The 16,405-nt window shown below is 41.9% G+C and overlaps 1 protein-coding gene across 2 annotated transcripts in view; it reads left to right on the forward strand.

The window, feature by feature from the left end:
• Positions 1 to 5,187, forward strand: part of Adam7 (ADAM metallopeptidase domain 7) — a 47,609-nt gene extending 42,422 nt beyond the window's left edge. Inside the window, exons 21-23 of one of the 2 annotated variants that reach the window (XM_045131547.1) lie at positions 1,687 to 1,752; positions 3,935 to 3,991; positions 5,001 to 5,187. In XM_045131547.1, the coding sequence (XP_044987482.1) occupies positions 1,687 to 1,752; positions 3,935 to 3,991; positions 5,001 to 5,045 (168 nt within the window). In that variant the 3' untranslated portion in view covers positions 5,046 to 5,187. The remainder of the gene's footprint in view (positions 1 to 1,686; positions 1,753 to 3,934; positions 3,992 to 5,000) is intronic. The other variant, XM_045131548.1, reaches the window with a different exon arrangement.
• The last annotated feature ends 11,218 nt before the right edge of the window (positions 5,188 to 16,405 follow it).

Raw genomic sequence — 16,405 nt, forward strand, 5'->3', positions numbered from 1 at the left:
TTTAGAGACATCCTAAGAATAGAATGAAAACATGTTTTGCTTGTTTTGTTTTGTTTGGAGAAATGGTCTTGCTAAGTAGCCCTGACTGGTCTGGAGCTATCTATATAAGCCAGGTCTAATCCAGGTTCAAGGTTCTTCCCTCACTCTGACCATAGTGAGCTTTAACACATAACACATAATAAAATTACTGATGAATAAAGCACTGCCCTTGGTAAGTGTATACTAGTAAACAATTTTAAAATATGCCCATTAGGATTTAGGTCTTGAAGGAAAGATCAAGAACCTCAAATATTATGGCTAAATATTAACCAACTGTTTCTAGACACAAGTGTCAATAAAAATATAGTGATGCCAATGTTGTACAATATAGATTTCGTTGGGTTTTGGTTGATAGAGGTCTGCCTGAATAGTTTCAGATGTTTTGGCCCCCTTGACCATATGGAATGCATTCCTTAACCCCGTGTCTTGCACAATACTGTAGAAAACCCACTCTTCATGCCTGTGAACGTGCATAGGAATTGTATGTAGCACAGGTGTCTAGGCACAATTTCAAGGGACTATTCAGAGACAAATTTGTCTTTTTTTTGTTGTACAATCATTTGGTATCCATCATATTTATCCATTTGTACCTTTCATTATGCCAATGGTAACACCAAAATGTTTTTTGTTTAAGTCTTACTTGTCTGTGTCTAAGAAGAGAAACCACTGTATGATATTTTTTAAGTTTACATGGGAATTTTCCAGAATTAAAACACCTCCCTCTGTTACACAGGGAATTCAAGGCCTAGGCTACATGAGACTCTGCCTCACACAACAAAAAAATTACCATTATAAGTTCCTTAATGGTGTTTGTGTTGAATGGGGTACATCAAGAAGAGAGAGTTGATCAGTATTTGTTGACCACCAGAATAATTCAATTTAAGACTCATGATACATGTGCTATGGTATGTAGTTTTATAGGAAGATTACAAAAGAGTTTTGGTTCTCAGGTCTTATCTTGAGGGTTTTATACTTTTTGGACACAGAATTATGAGAATATCAATGGCTTAACTAATCCTTTTTGACACATAAACTCCCCATGGCAGACTAGTTCTGAGCAAACCTGTGCTTTGGGAGAGGTATCTTCGGTGTGTATCTCTGCTACAAGTATGTTTGTTTGTTGTTTTTTTTTTTTTTCTCTCTGGCAAGCAATGCCTCTCCTAGGTCCTATTTCTGGTGGACCATGCCTTCTAGTTGTTTCTCCTTTTACTGGGGAATTAAGGAAAGCATGTTAAACAAGGGAACCTAAACCTAGATATCTATATTTTAATATGCACTTTTGGAGTTCCCAATGCCATGTCCGGTTCAAAAAAATAAAAGCAGGCCGCCTGGCCTTTCAGGATGCCACAGTAAGAGCTCTTAAGGTTTGGAAAGTAGCAGACCCACTTAGTGTTGCTCACATTGCAGTATAAAAGAATCTCCCAATCTTTTCCTATGCATGTCTGCCTTATAGAACAGACCTCAGACAGAGACATCTGGTACAAGACAGCCATCTGAGGAAGGGTAATTTTTCATGTGTTTCATTTTTTTTGTGCACTTACTGGGATTTTATTTCAGTGATTGCTGGAAAATATATTCTGTGGCCTTGAGAAATAAACATCCTTTCTTGAGTTCTAATCTTGGGTTAATAGCATATCTTCTCACCAGGAGAGAACTGCAGAACTCTTGGAGAACCTTCCATCCAGCTTTTCAAGTCCCCACTACATCACGCTGGTATGCCCCTGTCCCCTTCTGTTGGCTGTAGTTCTCTGCCCATTTCAGTAATATCCTTGATGTTAGTAAAGGCCCAATCATGTCACATAGCTCTCAGATTGAGGTAGAGAACTGGATCACTGTGATGTGGATTCATACTTGCTTCATAGGGATTAACAGAATGAGATTAAATTGAGCCATGCGAGTCCTGGGGCAGCATTTGTGTTTTTTGAAAAGTAGCACTTTGTTTATCATAAACTCTTGTCAATTAACCTTCACTTTGAATCTAATTTATAATTAGCATACTAAGACATGATGGCATTTTCCTATGTACTTGGTTTCTATTGATCCTCCTCTCCCATTCCTCTCTGTTGCCACCCCATGTTTGTATCTTTCCACCCCTATTGATTCTATTTTCACTGTCATGTCACATGTATTCTATTGCCTTTTCTTCTATCCCTTCTTGTATACCCCTTCTTCCTCACTTATGGTGTTCTTTCTAGTTTCATGGCTTATAGCTGCACCTAGATTTTCTTATATACACATAAAATTAGGGGCTGGGAGACAAATTAGTTACTAACAGCACTTGCTCTGCAGATCTGCTGACTAGATATCAGATCTGCAACACTGACATAAAGCTATGCACAAAGTGGCACATATGCTATTATCCCAATGTAATACAGCAATGAGAGGTGGGGTTGGGAGCATCCTGAAGCACATGGGACATTAGAATTGGCCTGCTAGTAGCAAAAACAACAAGAGAGATCTTGTCCCAGAAAATGGGTGAAGGAAAGGACCAATATCTTGAAGGTGACCTTCACACACATACTGTATTATCTGCATACTTATAAGACACACACACACACAAACACACACAATACACGCATGTTAAAAGTTAAAAACTAGGATCTACATATGGGAGAGACAAATGATGTATTGGTCTTTCTGAGTCTGGACTCCTTGCTTAATATAATAATGTCCAGATCTATCTATTTTCCTTGAAATTTCATGATTTCAATTTCCTTTGTGGCTGAATAAAATTACATGGGATATATGCATCACATTTTTAAAATCCATTCATTTATCTGACGATAGACATCTAGGCTGGTTCCATGTCCTTGCTGTTGTATCTGGTGCTCTAGTGAGCATGGCTAATGCAGGTATTACTGTGGTAGGACTGAGAGTCCATGGAGCATATGCCCAGGAGTAGTCTGGCTGGCATTAATCTTTACAAATTTTGAGCTTATTTTTTAATTGAAATTCCCTTCTGACAGCTGAAAAAAATGGCTTAGAGGTTAAGGTACTTGCCTTCAAAGCCAAAGGACCCAGGTTCAGTTCCTCAGGACCCACATAAGCCATATGCACAAGGTGGCACATCCACCTGGAGTTCATTTGCAGGGGCTGAAGGCCCTGCTATGCCCATTCTCTTTCTAACTGCCTCTCCCTCTAATAAATAAAATAAATTTTTGAGACGAATGCCTCATTCAAATCATCCTAACTCTAGCCCCAGTTTTGAGGGGGCATAAGTATAGTGACGATAAAATTGAGTCCTTGGCATACTTGAGGGCTCTAGTTAGCCAAGGTAGTAAAACAAAATTGTTACAGTAGCTCCAGGAATGACCCAAATAAAAACTCTGTGTATGCTTGATACTTCACACTAGGAACAGGGAGATGTTCCACATTCAAATTTCTATCTTAAAATAAGTACTTCTCCACCAGCATTTTTATGTATGCTTAAAAGGCTGTGATCAGAGTAGTTCACAATCTGTAGATCTACAAATCCCTCAAAAGAATCAGGGATTACACCTGACCATTGCATTGAAATCATGTGGGTAAGTATACTTACTGCCTTCTCCACTGAGCCAGCACAGTATATTTTTTGAAAAAAAAAAAAAAAGATTTTATTGCTATCTGAGTGAAAGGTCTAATGCTTCAGAATCTTTTAAACTCTCTTATCCCATACAGTTTAGGAGAGATTCACATTGTGCAGGACAAATGGTTTCTGATAAGACATTACATACCCACAATCATCCACTGCCTCCCCACCCCATAATTATTTATGAGCTTTTGTAGCGTTTTCATAGAAGAAGGAGTGGCCCAAATGTATATGAGCGAGTCCACATGCATGTGTGCACAAGTATGTATGTGTGTGTATATCGATTTTTCCTCAAACCACATCTTTTTGTTGTTGTTGTTGTTATAGAAATCCGCAAGGATTGACTCAACAGGAACTAAGGATCCCGATCAGAGTGCCACGGGGGTAGGTTCCTGTGTGGGCTTGCATCACTCTTCTGTAATTATCAAATGCTACCTTCCTTTTGTGTTTCTTAGCTAATCATGACTTTCGGAACATCTTCTGTACTTTACAAAAGAATAGGATGGTTAAAATCATTTCCACTGACATGCGACACTTCCACAGAGAATTCTGCAAAACATGTCTTAGTCCAATACTTTGAAATTTGATAGCAGAAACAAGCTAGAACTTGCTAGTGTCACAGTCCCAATACATTTTAGAAATAAAAAAAAAAAAAAGACATTTCTCTCAGGATTTGTTGGTCAGAGTATACATACCTACAGGCTAGTTCCCTTAAAGTATTTTAAAACACAATAACAGTGCATTATTACTCATGGTTTTTAAACCAAATAAACAAATAACTATAGGTAAAGGCCAATATCTCATTTGAATAACAGTGCCTATACTGGAAAAAAATAGTTAATAATTATTTTGTCAAAAAGAAACAAAACAGCTACTGCTTGGCTCTATTTCTCAATTTTTTTGTTTCTTTTCTTCCTTCATTTATCTTTGTTGAGTTTCGACAATGTAGTGCATCTTGTCTTTTCCTCCAAAGAGTAGTCTCAGAAAGACATCTTGCCCTGTGCAGTTATATTGGACAGAGAGACAACACAAGACATTTTCTGATGACCCTTCCCTTCCCCCATGACAAAGATGTCCCACAGAGAGGGGAGAGTAGACACTTCTTAGTCAAGCACACTATGTGACATTTGGACATAAAGAATATTTCTTTTCTTCTGTGGTAATGTGCCTCCCCATTTCACAAGCACATAAGTAACCATGGATAAAGAGATCCAAAGAAGAGCAAATGGATGGAGTACAACAGAAGCCATAAAGGGTATTCAGATAGATAGATAGATAGATAGATAGATAGATAGATAGATAGATAGATAGATATGTGTGTATGGAATTATTTAATATATATTTGTGTAAGCTCATATAAAAAACCTACTTTTAACTATCTGCTTCTATTTAGAGCTCAACATTGAACATCCAAAACGGCAGTGCAAAGCTGGGCTGAGGAACTTCACGGCAAGACTTTAATAAACTTCCCTAGATTAGATGCCTGTTAAACATATTGCAGTAATCTTTCAAATAAGGTTTATCAAGATAGGAAATGTTTAAGAAAAAAATAATTTCTTTCTGCTAATATTTACTGGTAAAATTCATAATCACAGCATAGACATGCTGCAGAATAAAAATGTCTTTAGCTTAACATAAAATAAGAAGTCTCTTTGCTCTAGTATTTTTCTACATGATGTTAACCTGCTTACTTTTAAAAGAATCAAAACAAGCAGTGATCATTTATAACAGCACATATAATGAACAAATAAAGCATCCCTTATGAATGGCTTACTTCTTTAGGGGCATAAAAGTAAAACCTTTCAGCTGGGCTGGTGGGACTGGCCTGTCATCTCAGCTCCTTGGGAAGCTATATGGTAGGTAGATAACAAGCTCAGGGTCTACATGGGCTGAGGAGTGAGTCCAAGGTCAGGCTGGGCAACTTAGTGATCACTGTCTCAAATAAAAACATTTAAAAAGGGGGTGCTGGAGAGAAGGCCTGGTGTTTAAGGTGCTTGCCTATGAAGCCTAAAGGCAGAGGTTTGATTCCCCAGTTCCCACGAAAGCCAAATATGCAGGGTGATACATGCATCTGGAGTTCATTTGCAGTGGCTACAGAGAGGCCCTGACATGCCCATTCTCTCTATCTGCCTCTTTCTCTCTCAAACAAAATATTTAAAAAAAAATTGTTAAAAATGGGCTAGGATACAGCTCTGTGGTACAGCAGAGTGGGAAAGGCCCCCAGATTTCATCCCCAATATCGAAGGGGAAAAAATAGCTACTTTTTTTCAGAACACATCATCATTTAAGTCTGGTTTAAAAGAAATCCTCTCCTGCAGAAATGCCAGCAAAGCAGTGCAGGGTGGCACGGTCTCTCTAGTTTTTAAGAGTGAAGGAGACAGAAGAATGCCCACTGTGACTGCAGAATGGTCCTGAAATCTCACCTATAGTGACAGAGGACATAGAATTCTCCAGGAAGCTCTGAATTCCTAGATTTCCCTTTCTAGAATTCCATAAGATGCTCACAAGGAAGTCAGAGGATCTTAGAGATTTTAAAAATTCACCTCAGCTGCAAGGAAGGTTCCTGATGGTCAAGCAGGGTCACTGAGCCCTCAGGATACGTGGGTATCAGCACTCAGCCTTCAGTTTCTGTGTGGTGCCTACCTCTGTGAGTCTGATAGGTTTGTGATGGTGTATGAGGTTGTCCTGGAAATCATTTAATTTCCTTACTCGGGTGTTTCTCTGTGGGTTCCCTGAGTTTTCTATTTTCTCCTTTTGAACTGTTAAATCTATTGCAGCTTTTTTCTTTTCACTTACTGAAATAAAGTTCTCAAAGTGCTCAGTGTAAACATTCGGATTCAATGAAATAAAAGCTAAAGTACAAGAACCGATGGTCCTTGGTGATGTTTCTGTTGCTATGGTGACTTACTCTCCAAAACTGCCAATGAGAAGAGAACAGTGACTCAGCAGCCTGTGCCTGTCGGCTCTCCATCTGCATCAAGGTTCTAACTAAAGCTGTGACTTTAAGAAGGAATATTGAACTGGGAATATAGCTCAATAGCAGAGTGTTAGCCTGTGTTCCATGTTAGCCTGTGTGTGTGTGTGTGTGTGTGTGTGTGTGTGTGTGTGTGTGTGTGTGTATTTGTGTGCAGTATGTGTGAGATGAATATGGTGTATGCACGTGTGTGTGTGTAGATGTATTTGCCCTTGTGTGTGCATGTGCAGAAGCCAGTGGAGAATGTGGGGTGTCCACCCTTCATTGCTCCTCAGTGAATCTGGTACTGCTGTTTTAGGTCAAACTGGCTGACCAGTGAGCTCCAGTGATTCTCCTGTCTCCATTATCCACAAAAATAAGGTTATAGGGCTGGAGAGATGGCTTAGCAGTTAGGCGCTTGCCTATGAAGCCTAAGGACCCCAGTTCCAGGCTCGATTCCCCAGGACCCACATTAGCCAGATACACAAGGGGGCACATGCATCTGGAGTTCGTTTGCAGTTTCTGGAGGCCCTGGCATGCCCATTCTCTCTCTCTCTCTCTCTCTCTCTCTCTCTCTCTCTCTCTCTCTCACACACACACACACACACACACACACACACACACACTGCTTCTTTCTCTCTGTGTCTGTAGCTCTCAAATAAATAAATAAAAATAAACAAAATAATTTTTAAAATAGGGTTATAGTTATGTATGACCAGACCATTCCAGTTATTTACGTGGCTGCTGGGGAATCAGACTCAGGGAAAACCAGGCCCTATCAGACCCTTATACTTGTGTGACAAGCACTGGTCCATGAGCAATCTCCCCAGTTCCTACAGTATCAGACTTTATTGAATAATTTTCTTGAATACAGTTTTCTAGGCACTCCTTATTTTGCTCAATAGATTTCCATTGGCAATCACAGGCTCTTTTTTACTTTTTATTTGTTATGTACACAGAGTGCATGCAGCCGTGTTGGTACCATCGTTAGCCTCCTCTCTGTCCCCCTCCCTCCACAGGGACCCCTCTCGGTGGGGAATGGGGGTCGTGCATTCACAGGCTCTTTTATACCAATCTCATTTGTTAGTATTAACTCTCATATCGTACGTCACACATCATACAGTCATGTACAAATTTGAAGGTTGCAAGTCAGCTAAGAATGGGTTAGAGACACTGCAGAGTTTGAGGCAAAGAGCTGATTCAAGGGCAAAGAAAGATCTAGACGGATGGGACCAGGTAATAAGTTGTATCAACCTCAAGGGCGGAGCTGTTTAGTCATGCTAATGTCAGAATAGGTGTGGTTGGAAGGCCGTGCAGGGTCAGCTTGAAGTGGGCTCAGTGTTATGGGCCTGAGAAACTGCACTTGAACTGGGCTCCAGGGACAGAAGCGGGAGCGCTTGGCTGTGGCACTTTTCCTGGGCCACGCTTACCTCATCACGAGGCGCTGGGTGGTGAGCCATCGTGCCTGCCACACTTCTATTGTGGGGTACTCCTTTATGGTTCCAGAGGGGTTCTGTCTGGTGTGATTTCTTCATAATATTTGACATGCCATCATTTATTGGCCTGAATAAATTTCTCATTAATTTATGCTAATAGATACTAGCTGTTTGCTCTTATCAAAAAAGAAGTAGGGTCATTATTTCACTGTACCTTAAGTCAAAAATTGAGCAGGGTAAAAGTTGTTGCTTCAAAACATGGAGCCATTCAAGGCAGGCCTCTCTTGACAGCTGCTATTGGAGGCATCATAGAATAAACCAGAGCAGGCCCTTCTCCTGAATTCCACTGAGCCAAGTAATAACCCATTGTCCCAAGGTAAAGAGAAACTCACCTTTATGTTCTCCTGAACACATTACACCTGTTTGTAAGTCATGCACATTTTGGTATGGCCATTTTCCTCACTTTATGGAAGGATTGCTTTTGCTATTAATTCCATTCCTCTTTTTTTTAAATATTTTTTGCTCATTTTTTATTTATTTATTTGAGAGCAGCAGACACAGAGAAAAAGACAGATAGAGGGAGAAAGAGAGAATGGGCACGCCAGGGCTTCCAGCCACTGCAAACGAACTACAGACGCATGCACCCCCTTGTGCATCTGGCTAATGTGGGACCTGGGGAACCGAGCCTCGAACCGGGGTCTTTAGGCTTCATGGGCAAGCGCTTAACCACTAAGCCATCTCTCCAGCCCCTCCATTCCTCTTTTAAATGACTTAACTCTGCTGTTGACTGCTTCTGCCTTGGGCTCCACATTTACTTTACTGCCAATTTAATTGATTATTTTTTCCCACTTTCTACTCCCTCTAAGTTATAAGTATATCTGGTACACCCCAAGACATCAAGCCTCATTGCTTCCTAACCAGACCACTATCTACATTTTGAATATACTTTTCCTTTCTTGAAATAACCCTCGAGACTTCTGATTTTTGATTTCAGGCAGAGTTCTCCAACTTGCCCAGACTCCTCATCCCAGGCCGCAGTGGCTTCTTTTGCCTTCCAAATGCTCTGGCCCTCGGCTCTATTTCTTTAGGGATTCTCTCCTCCCAGTGCTGCCTGCTAATTCAGAAGCAACCTCCACAGCTTTCCCTGGCTGGCTTTTCAGCTATTAAAGAGAAGTCCGACACTTGGAGAGCCAGTCACATTGGTACAGGGATGTTCACTTAGAGTCACAGCTCCACCCTTTGGGATGTGAGTATGTGAGGCATTGGCATTACGCTGTTCGGTTGACGGTATCACATACAAAATTCTTCAGAAGCTGGAGGCTCCATGTCTTGACGTAAGTCCCAATGGATTTAACCCAAGGCTTACAACTGAATTCTTACATCTAACTCTAGCTGCTTGGAACCTCTGTCACCAGGACTAGAACCCAATGTTGCATAGCATGCCTGTTATACATGGAACCTTACTTGTCATGACTTCCTGGCTCCTGTCACCTCTGAGGACTTGTGTCCCTTTCCTAAGCCCACGGTTGCTGATCAGAATACTTCCATGAGTGGACTGACCCAGGAGACCTGTGGTCTGAGCACCTCTGCTTTCCCTGCCCCCATATGTGGACACAGAACGCTTCCTGCTTCTGAAACATGCCTCAGCTTAGGTAGAGATCGTGATGGCGTGGTATTGGGCTGACCTACGCAACTCGGCACATCCTGCTTGGCCTGGGGAGAAGTTTCAGGGCAATGTGGATATTTCCAGCACTGCAACATCTTTGAACTAGTTAATCTTTTTCCTTGCTTTTCTGCCTTTTTAAAATCCCTATGCTAGAGATCAAACTCAAGGCCTAGTGAGCTAGACCTTCAGCCCTGTATTTTCTTTTCCTTCCCTCCTTCCTTCCTTCCCTCCTTCCTCCCCTCCTTCCTTCCTTCCTTCCCTCCTTCCTCCCCTCTTTCCTTCCTTTCTTCCTTCCTTCCTTTTTTCCTTCTTCCCTTCCTTCCTTCCTTCCCTCCCTCCCTCTCTCCCTCCCTCCCTCCCTCCCTCTCTCCCTCCTTCCTTCCTTCCTTCCTTCCTTCCTTCCTTCCTTCCTTCCTTCCTTCCTTCCTTCCTTCCATTCTTCCTCTCTCCTTCCCTTCCTTCCACTCTTCCTCCCTCACTTCCTATCTTGACAGGGTTTTGTTTCCCAAGCTGGCCTTAATGAGCTCCAGCATGAGCAGACAGCAGTGGCTTCTGGCTTCAGGAAAGGATCCACATGGGGATGTGATGGGAAAGAGTTTAATGCAGGTAGTTTAAACCCAGGCAAGCTACTTTTAAAATATTCAAAAAAGAAAAAACCCAGAATTTTCATTTGCTCCATTATCTAAACACTATTGTACTAAGGAATATCAAGTACATTTTTATATAAGTCTCCCAGGGGCACAGGGGTGGAGTCTCGGAATAAACTATATCAATTGTCCCTGAAAGTACAGTCTTGGTGATTCAACACAAAACCTTTCACCTTTCCTACAAGCATCATCCCTGATAGCATCAAATATTCTCAATTATCAACCATCTCCACAAGCCACACTGCCCTTTTCTCATCCATCCATCCTTCAAACAATTACAGAATTCATAACCTTACAACGGATGTGCTAAAATTGGAAAGCCTCATTCTAAAGAGGGGTAATGATTTCCTTGTTAGTGAGACAATGTCTCTCGTACTTGACAACCTACCACTGAAGTTCACAGAACAACCACTAGATGGCAACATAGCCAGCTAAAGTGCATGTGAGCTAAAATACTACTGAATGAGTTCATCCTTTTACCAAGATCTCCAGGCCTTAAAACTTGTGATTTAAAACAAAACAACAACAACAACAACAACAACAAAAAAAAAAAACAACTTATTAAAGGATTGGATAAATTTCATTATTGATTATTAAAGATGGAAACAGGTGTAAATTTTGCTGGACACCATTTCATGCTTTGCCAGGGTTGAGGTTCAAATAAAAGGTAACATAATCCTAAATTAAACAAATGGGAAATTAACTGACAGTTTGAAAGCTTCAAATAGAGAAAATATTTTTATTGTGCACACATATGTATTTACATATGTGTGGCTACATGTACATATATGTGCAAGCATGCAGAGGACAGAGAACAATCTCAGGTATCATCCTGAGGAACTCCATTGACCTGTTTTTAACACAGGGTTGTTCACTGGTCCAAGCTCATCAATAATAAGACCCCTGGACTCCAGGATCCTCCTGCCTCCCCTCACAAGCATGTGCCACCATACCCAGCGTTTGAATGGAGGTTTTAAATTGGAAAAGCAAGTTCTTTTTCATCTTAGTTCTGCAGTTCAATAATCCTGACATTGCAAAATCAACAGATCGAATAACCCAGGTTCCTGAAGACTACTTAGATTATAGTTTTCCCACTGTCTACAATCTTATGTGTGTATTCCTGTAAAGGCCAGCAAGTTAAGACTGCTGCCATGGAAACCCAAGGAGCCCCTCTCTCCCAGTCCCCAAGGATGTGGAATGAATAGTTAATGTCAGGAAAAGGCAACCGCTTGTGTGGCTTATCTGTCTTTGTGATGGACCACTGATGACAAGTGACATCCCTCTACTAATCACTGCCAAAGAGTGAGAGATATCGATTGGATTCCCAGGTTTATTGGAAGTTTCCAGATCACTTCTAACTGAAGGTCAGGCTTTCAGAAAACTCAAGAGTCTTCACATAAGGAAGTTGCTGTCTTGTGGGATTGACAGACTCCATTAACATCTTTCACCAGGAAAGCTGTAACCATGAGCTACATGTAATGGATATTGATTGCTATGAAAAGCATATATATATATATATATATATATATATATATATATATATATATATATATATATATATATATAAATTTAAACCTCAGAAGTTTCCAGGGAGAAACAGTATAGAAAAAGGTGGTGTTTAAGGTCACAGGAGTGCTGGCTAGCAAGAAATTTTCAGATTTATCAGACATGCTCTTGACACCCTTGCATAAGGTAATTCAAAACCAGCCCTGCTTGCTTGAGGACACCAGCAATTTTCTATGAAAACAAACACATTCACAGAGTGTGCACTTTATGTCACACATGCTTCCAAACACTTCATGTGTATACTTTCATGTCACTTAAAACAACTATATGGGTTAACCGTCATTCTAATTTTATTTTTGCATGTGTGTTTGTACTTGCACATGCGTATGTGTTCATGTACTTGTGAATGTACACATGCATGTGCATATAAGTGCACGTATGTGCATGTGACTGTGGAGTAGATCTATATCAGGTGTCCTCCTTAATTGCTCTCCATCTTACTTACTGAGACAGGGTCTCTCGATAAACCAGAGTTCAATATTTTGGTGGTCCAGCCAGCTTGTCGACAGGTTTTGCTGGTTTCTGTCCCTGAGCACTGGGATCACAGGTGCACACTGCCAGACCCAGCATTTATGTGAGTGCCAGGGATGTGACTTGGGACTTTACACTTGTGAAGCAGTCATTTTACTGACTGAGGCATCCCTCTAGCCCTATTCTCATTTTATAACTTGAGAAAACTGATGTCAAAACAACTCAAATAATTTTCCAGTGGAGAAATAAGTACTTGGCAGCGCAGTCAGTATCTCCAACTAGGAGGCTGACTCCAAAGAGCATGCTTTTCATTAATCCTGTACTGATAGAAATGCGATCTTGATGGCCAGGAATACCATCCCAGGCCACACATATACCTACACACACCTATCAACACCACCACCCAGTTCTAACCTGTGCAAATGAAATGAACTTGTCTCTCTCTCGTTCTCATCACCCATCGTTTAAACCTCAGCCTCTGCAGCTCCTCTGGGAGTGATGCATGGCTTCATGTTGCAAGGAAGGATGAGAGCCAGGCACAGAGCACAGCCGAGGTGCTGTGTGTCAAAGCAGAACTGGTGTGCAGAGGGACCTGGGACATTGTCACTTTTCACAGTTCTCATTGGTAACTCACTGGCAGGTGTGTTGCCATCCCGGAAGCGTTTCTTTGCCTCATAAACACCTCAGATTCTAGAAGATATTGTCCCTACAGAACACGTTCTCTCTGGGTGATATTTTAATTCAGCGCAGTGTGTCTGGACAAGCTCCGAGCTGCTGTCTCTGCCCTTGCTGTGCACCGAAGGGAAGACAAGAGAATGGCTGACGCTCACGGTGGGTCTGGGATGACAGCAGGTGACACAGACAACAGAAGCCTCCGCAGAATCCCCCCTCCCTGCTTCTGTAAAGCAGAAACGATGTGGTTGTTTTTGAACATTCAGACAGAGGAAAATGTCTGCCTAGCACCTTCATGGTTCCAGGCACTTTCTAGACCCTTCCACATCTCTGCCTTCACAGGTCCTCAAATATACACCTGCCAGATGGAAAAACAGAGCTCTGAACCGGTCTCAGATCAAAGTCACAGCCACAATCTTTGCCTTCTCCGACTGTGAGCACATGAATGGGACTACGTGAACACAGGGGCAACCGAATGTCCTTGGACTGCCATGCAGGAAAGGGCAGCTTTGACCCTGAGTGGGCTGGTGGGCAGACCATAGTTAGCAGGCCCTCCCCTCCCCAGCTCCAGCCAACTTTCTTCTCAAAATAGCAAAATATCAATTTCATCCTCACATCTCTACATCCTCAAAGTCAAAGCTACAGGGAAGAAACTTTGCAAAGGTCAATTATCATTTGTGCAGGAATCAACAAAAGCAAACGCTGCTCAACTTTTAGGAAAAAAATATGTGAATTATTGAAACTAATTTTCCTGCAAAGAGAGCCAGTCCCAAGACTGCTAGCCCACCCGGTGCTGAAAAGCACTACATGAGCTACTGGGCTAACCACGGTGTGAGCAAGCAGGGGTCTGAGCTACTCAGAAACAACCAGCCGGATAAGAAGCACACACTAGTGCCATGGTGGCACTCAGCCTCAGTGGGCAACCAGTGGCTTTCTGATTGGCTAAGAGATCTGCTCAGTGGAAAAGAACCCATATCTGGAACTGGGAACTAGGTCTGAATCCTATGGAGACAAAAGTTATGCTCACCAGTGTCAAGCTCCTACTAATTTTTGGCTAAAAGAATGCCTACATCCATCAAACTCCCTCCAAATTAATAATGCTTATCCAATTTAACCTATGCTGACTTTAGTCTCTGTTGGAGAATCTGACTTTTTTTTCTTTTTCAGAAGGTAGTAAGATCTAAGGAGATAAACCACCCACTCTCATCTCAGTCAAGGCTCAGGTAAAACCACAGAGGAAGTAGGGAGACAGCAAGAGAGCTGCTTCCACAGTGAGCCTGACAATCAGTGCCAGGGTGAAGGAGACAGACACTGAGGATATTCAACACATACTAAAGCCAAAGTCCAGAAGTTCCTAAAAGCTCACCACTGAATAAGGCTTAAAACACACCCACCAAGGCTCAGAGAATTTTGTGGATGAGGGTGCAAAAAGATTGTAAGAGTCACAGGTTAAAATGTCATGGCCAGAGGCACTGCCTCCCCTCTAATAACTGACTGCTGCTCCCATAATCCATAACCCACAATCCCATGGGGAATACCAGCAACTGCCCTAAGGAGGGTCCCCTGCAAAATGGGGTCAGGGAGGAGGAAAAAGATGGTGCCAACACATGATGTATCTGCACAAAATATGTTCTTAATATAATTTTAAAAGGGAAAATAATTATTATCCATATTTAACCTATTTTTCCCATCCTGCATCTTGATGTAAAAAACAGAGATGGGAGAGGCCATTTGACTAGCATCTTAACACTATGAGCGTTCATTTACTTCTCTCTTTCCGTTTAAGTCCTGACACAGGACTATGCCATTTCAGGGTCATTTGGGTAAATGACTGGAGAATCATTCAACCTTCTCTGTAAAGCCCATTATATTCTCTCTGAAGAAAGAAGTCAATGGCCAAGGTGTCCTACTGGACTTCGGGCCAGGCAGAGAGAGGGTAGGAAAGGAAGATCGCTCATAAACAGCTCACTGAACAAACTGTCTCAATATTGAAGCACCACCATGCAATTCAGAAGAGAAACGAGTGAGGTGTTCCATCACATCAAGGCTGCCTTCCTTGTTTAACAACTCTGAGCTGTGCTGAAAATATCACCAGCTGGGCACCATGACACTCAATATCCTACCTTCAGGAATAAATGATCAAGAACAAACCCAATCTGATGAGCTCTCACTGTGACTGTGAGGAAACACTGGCCTCTGGAGGAAAAGCAACATTGCAGAATTACCATCACTACTACCAAAGTGGTAATCTTCATGAGGATGCCTGAGGGTCTCTTCTAAAGACACCAAACAAAAGCATAGAAAGAGATGCAAAATGGTTAAAGATTTCAGAAGGAATAAAGGCAAAACCAGGGCTGGAGAGATGACTTAGCGGTTAAGGTACTTGCCTGCAAAGCCTAAGGACCCATGTTTTACTTGCCACGTCCCATGTAAGCCAGACACACAAGGTGACTCAAATATATAAGGTCACACATGCACATGAGGTGGCACACGTGTCTGGAGCTCAATTGCAGTGGGTGGAGGCCCTGATGTGCAAATTCCCCCTCTCATGACAAAGGCCAGTCTGTGGGGCTTGCCTCAAAAAAAAAGTAAAAATAAAAATAACAAAATCAGTAAGAAATATTAGTGGACAGCATTGAGGGTCTACTCACATTTATTCCATCCATCATGCACGCATTGTGTGCCTTTGTATTTGTATATGTGCTGTTGTGTCGTGTACCTGCTGTGACTGGGGGACCTGGAGATGCACTGGTGCCTAGATGTCTGCTGTAAGAACCCTAAGCCTCATGAGTTAGTCAAATAAGTCTCTAGATAATCACAAAATCATGTGATGAAGGGCACAGAGGAGAGAAGGAGATAGAAAAGTCTAGGGGGAGGAAAAGGAGATTTACGCTGTTTGCTGTCATAGAAAGGACTTCATATAGGCACTTAAAAAAAAAAAAAACAAGGACAAGGAGAGAATCAGCATTTCAGGGAGAAGTCCACTCTGTGTCCAGTTCTATGTTTCTCTCTCATGTATGGTGCTCTCCTCTATGGAGTGTTACTGTTGGGCTCTACTTGGGCTCTTGCCGACATCTGCTCAGTTCTAAGACTCCACAGAGACGAGAAACTCACAGCAGTGGAAACCATGCGGTCCCTCTTTTTATTTCCAGCATCTCAGCATCTCTATCCCTCATCAGTCAACTGCTTGTATGTCGTTTGGGTTGCTGTGGTTAGACCAAGCAAGGGGATAACTCTTGGCCCTGTCACTTCCAGCTGCTGGCTAGTTAGGTACAGTGAGAAATGAACTGGAATTAGAAATGGACTTTTACAAAATAGTGATGTGCTATGCCTGATGCTAAAGACCAGTACATGAAACACTTAAAATCTTACACTCATTTTAGAAAT

Source organism: Jaculus jaculus, chromosome 12 (assembly GCF_020740685.1).
Source record: "Jaculus jaculus isolate mJacJac1 chromosome 12, mJacJac1.mat.Y.cur, whole genome shotgun sequence".
Classification (NCBI taxonomy): Eukaryota; Metazoa; Chordata; class Mammalia; order Rodentia; family Dipodidae; genus Jaculus; species Jaculus jaculus.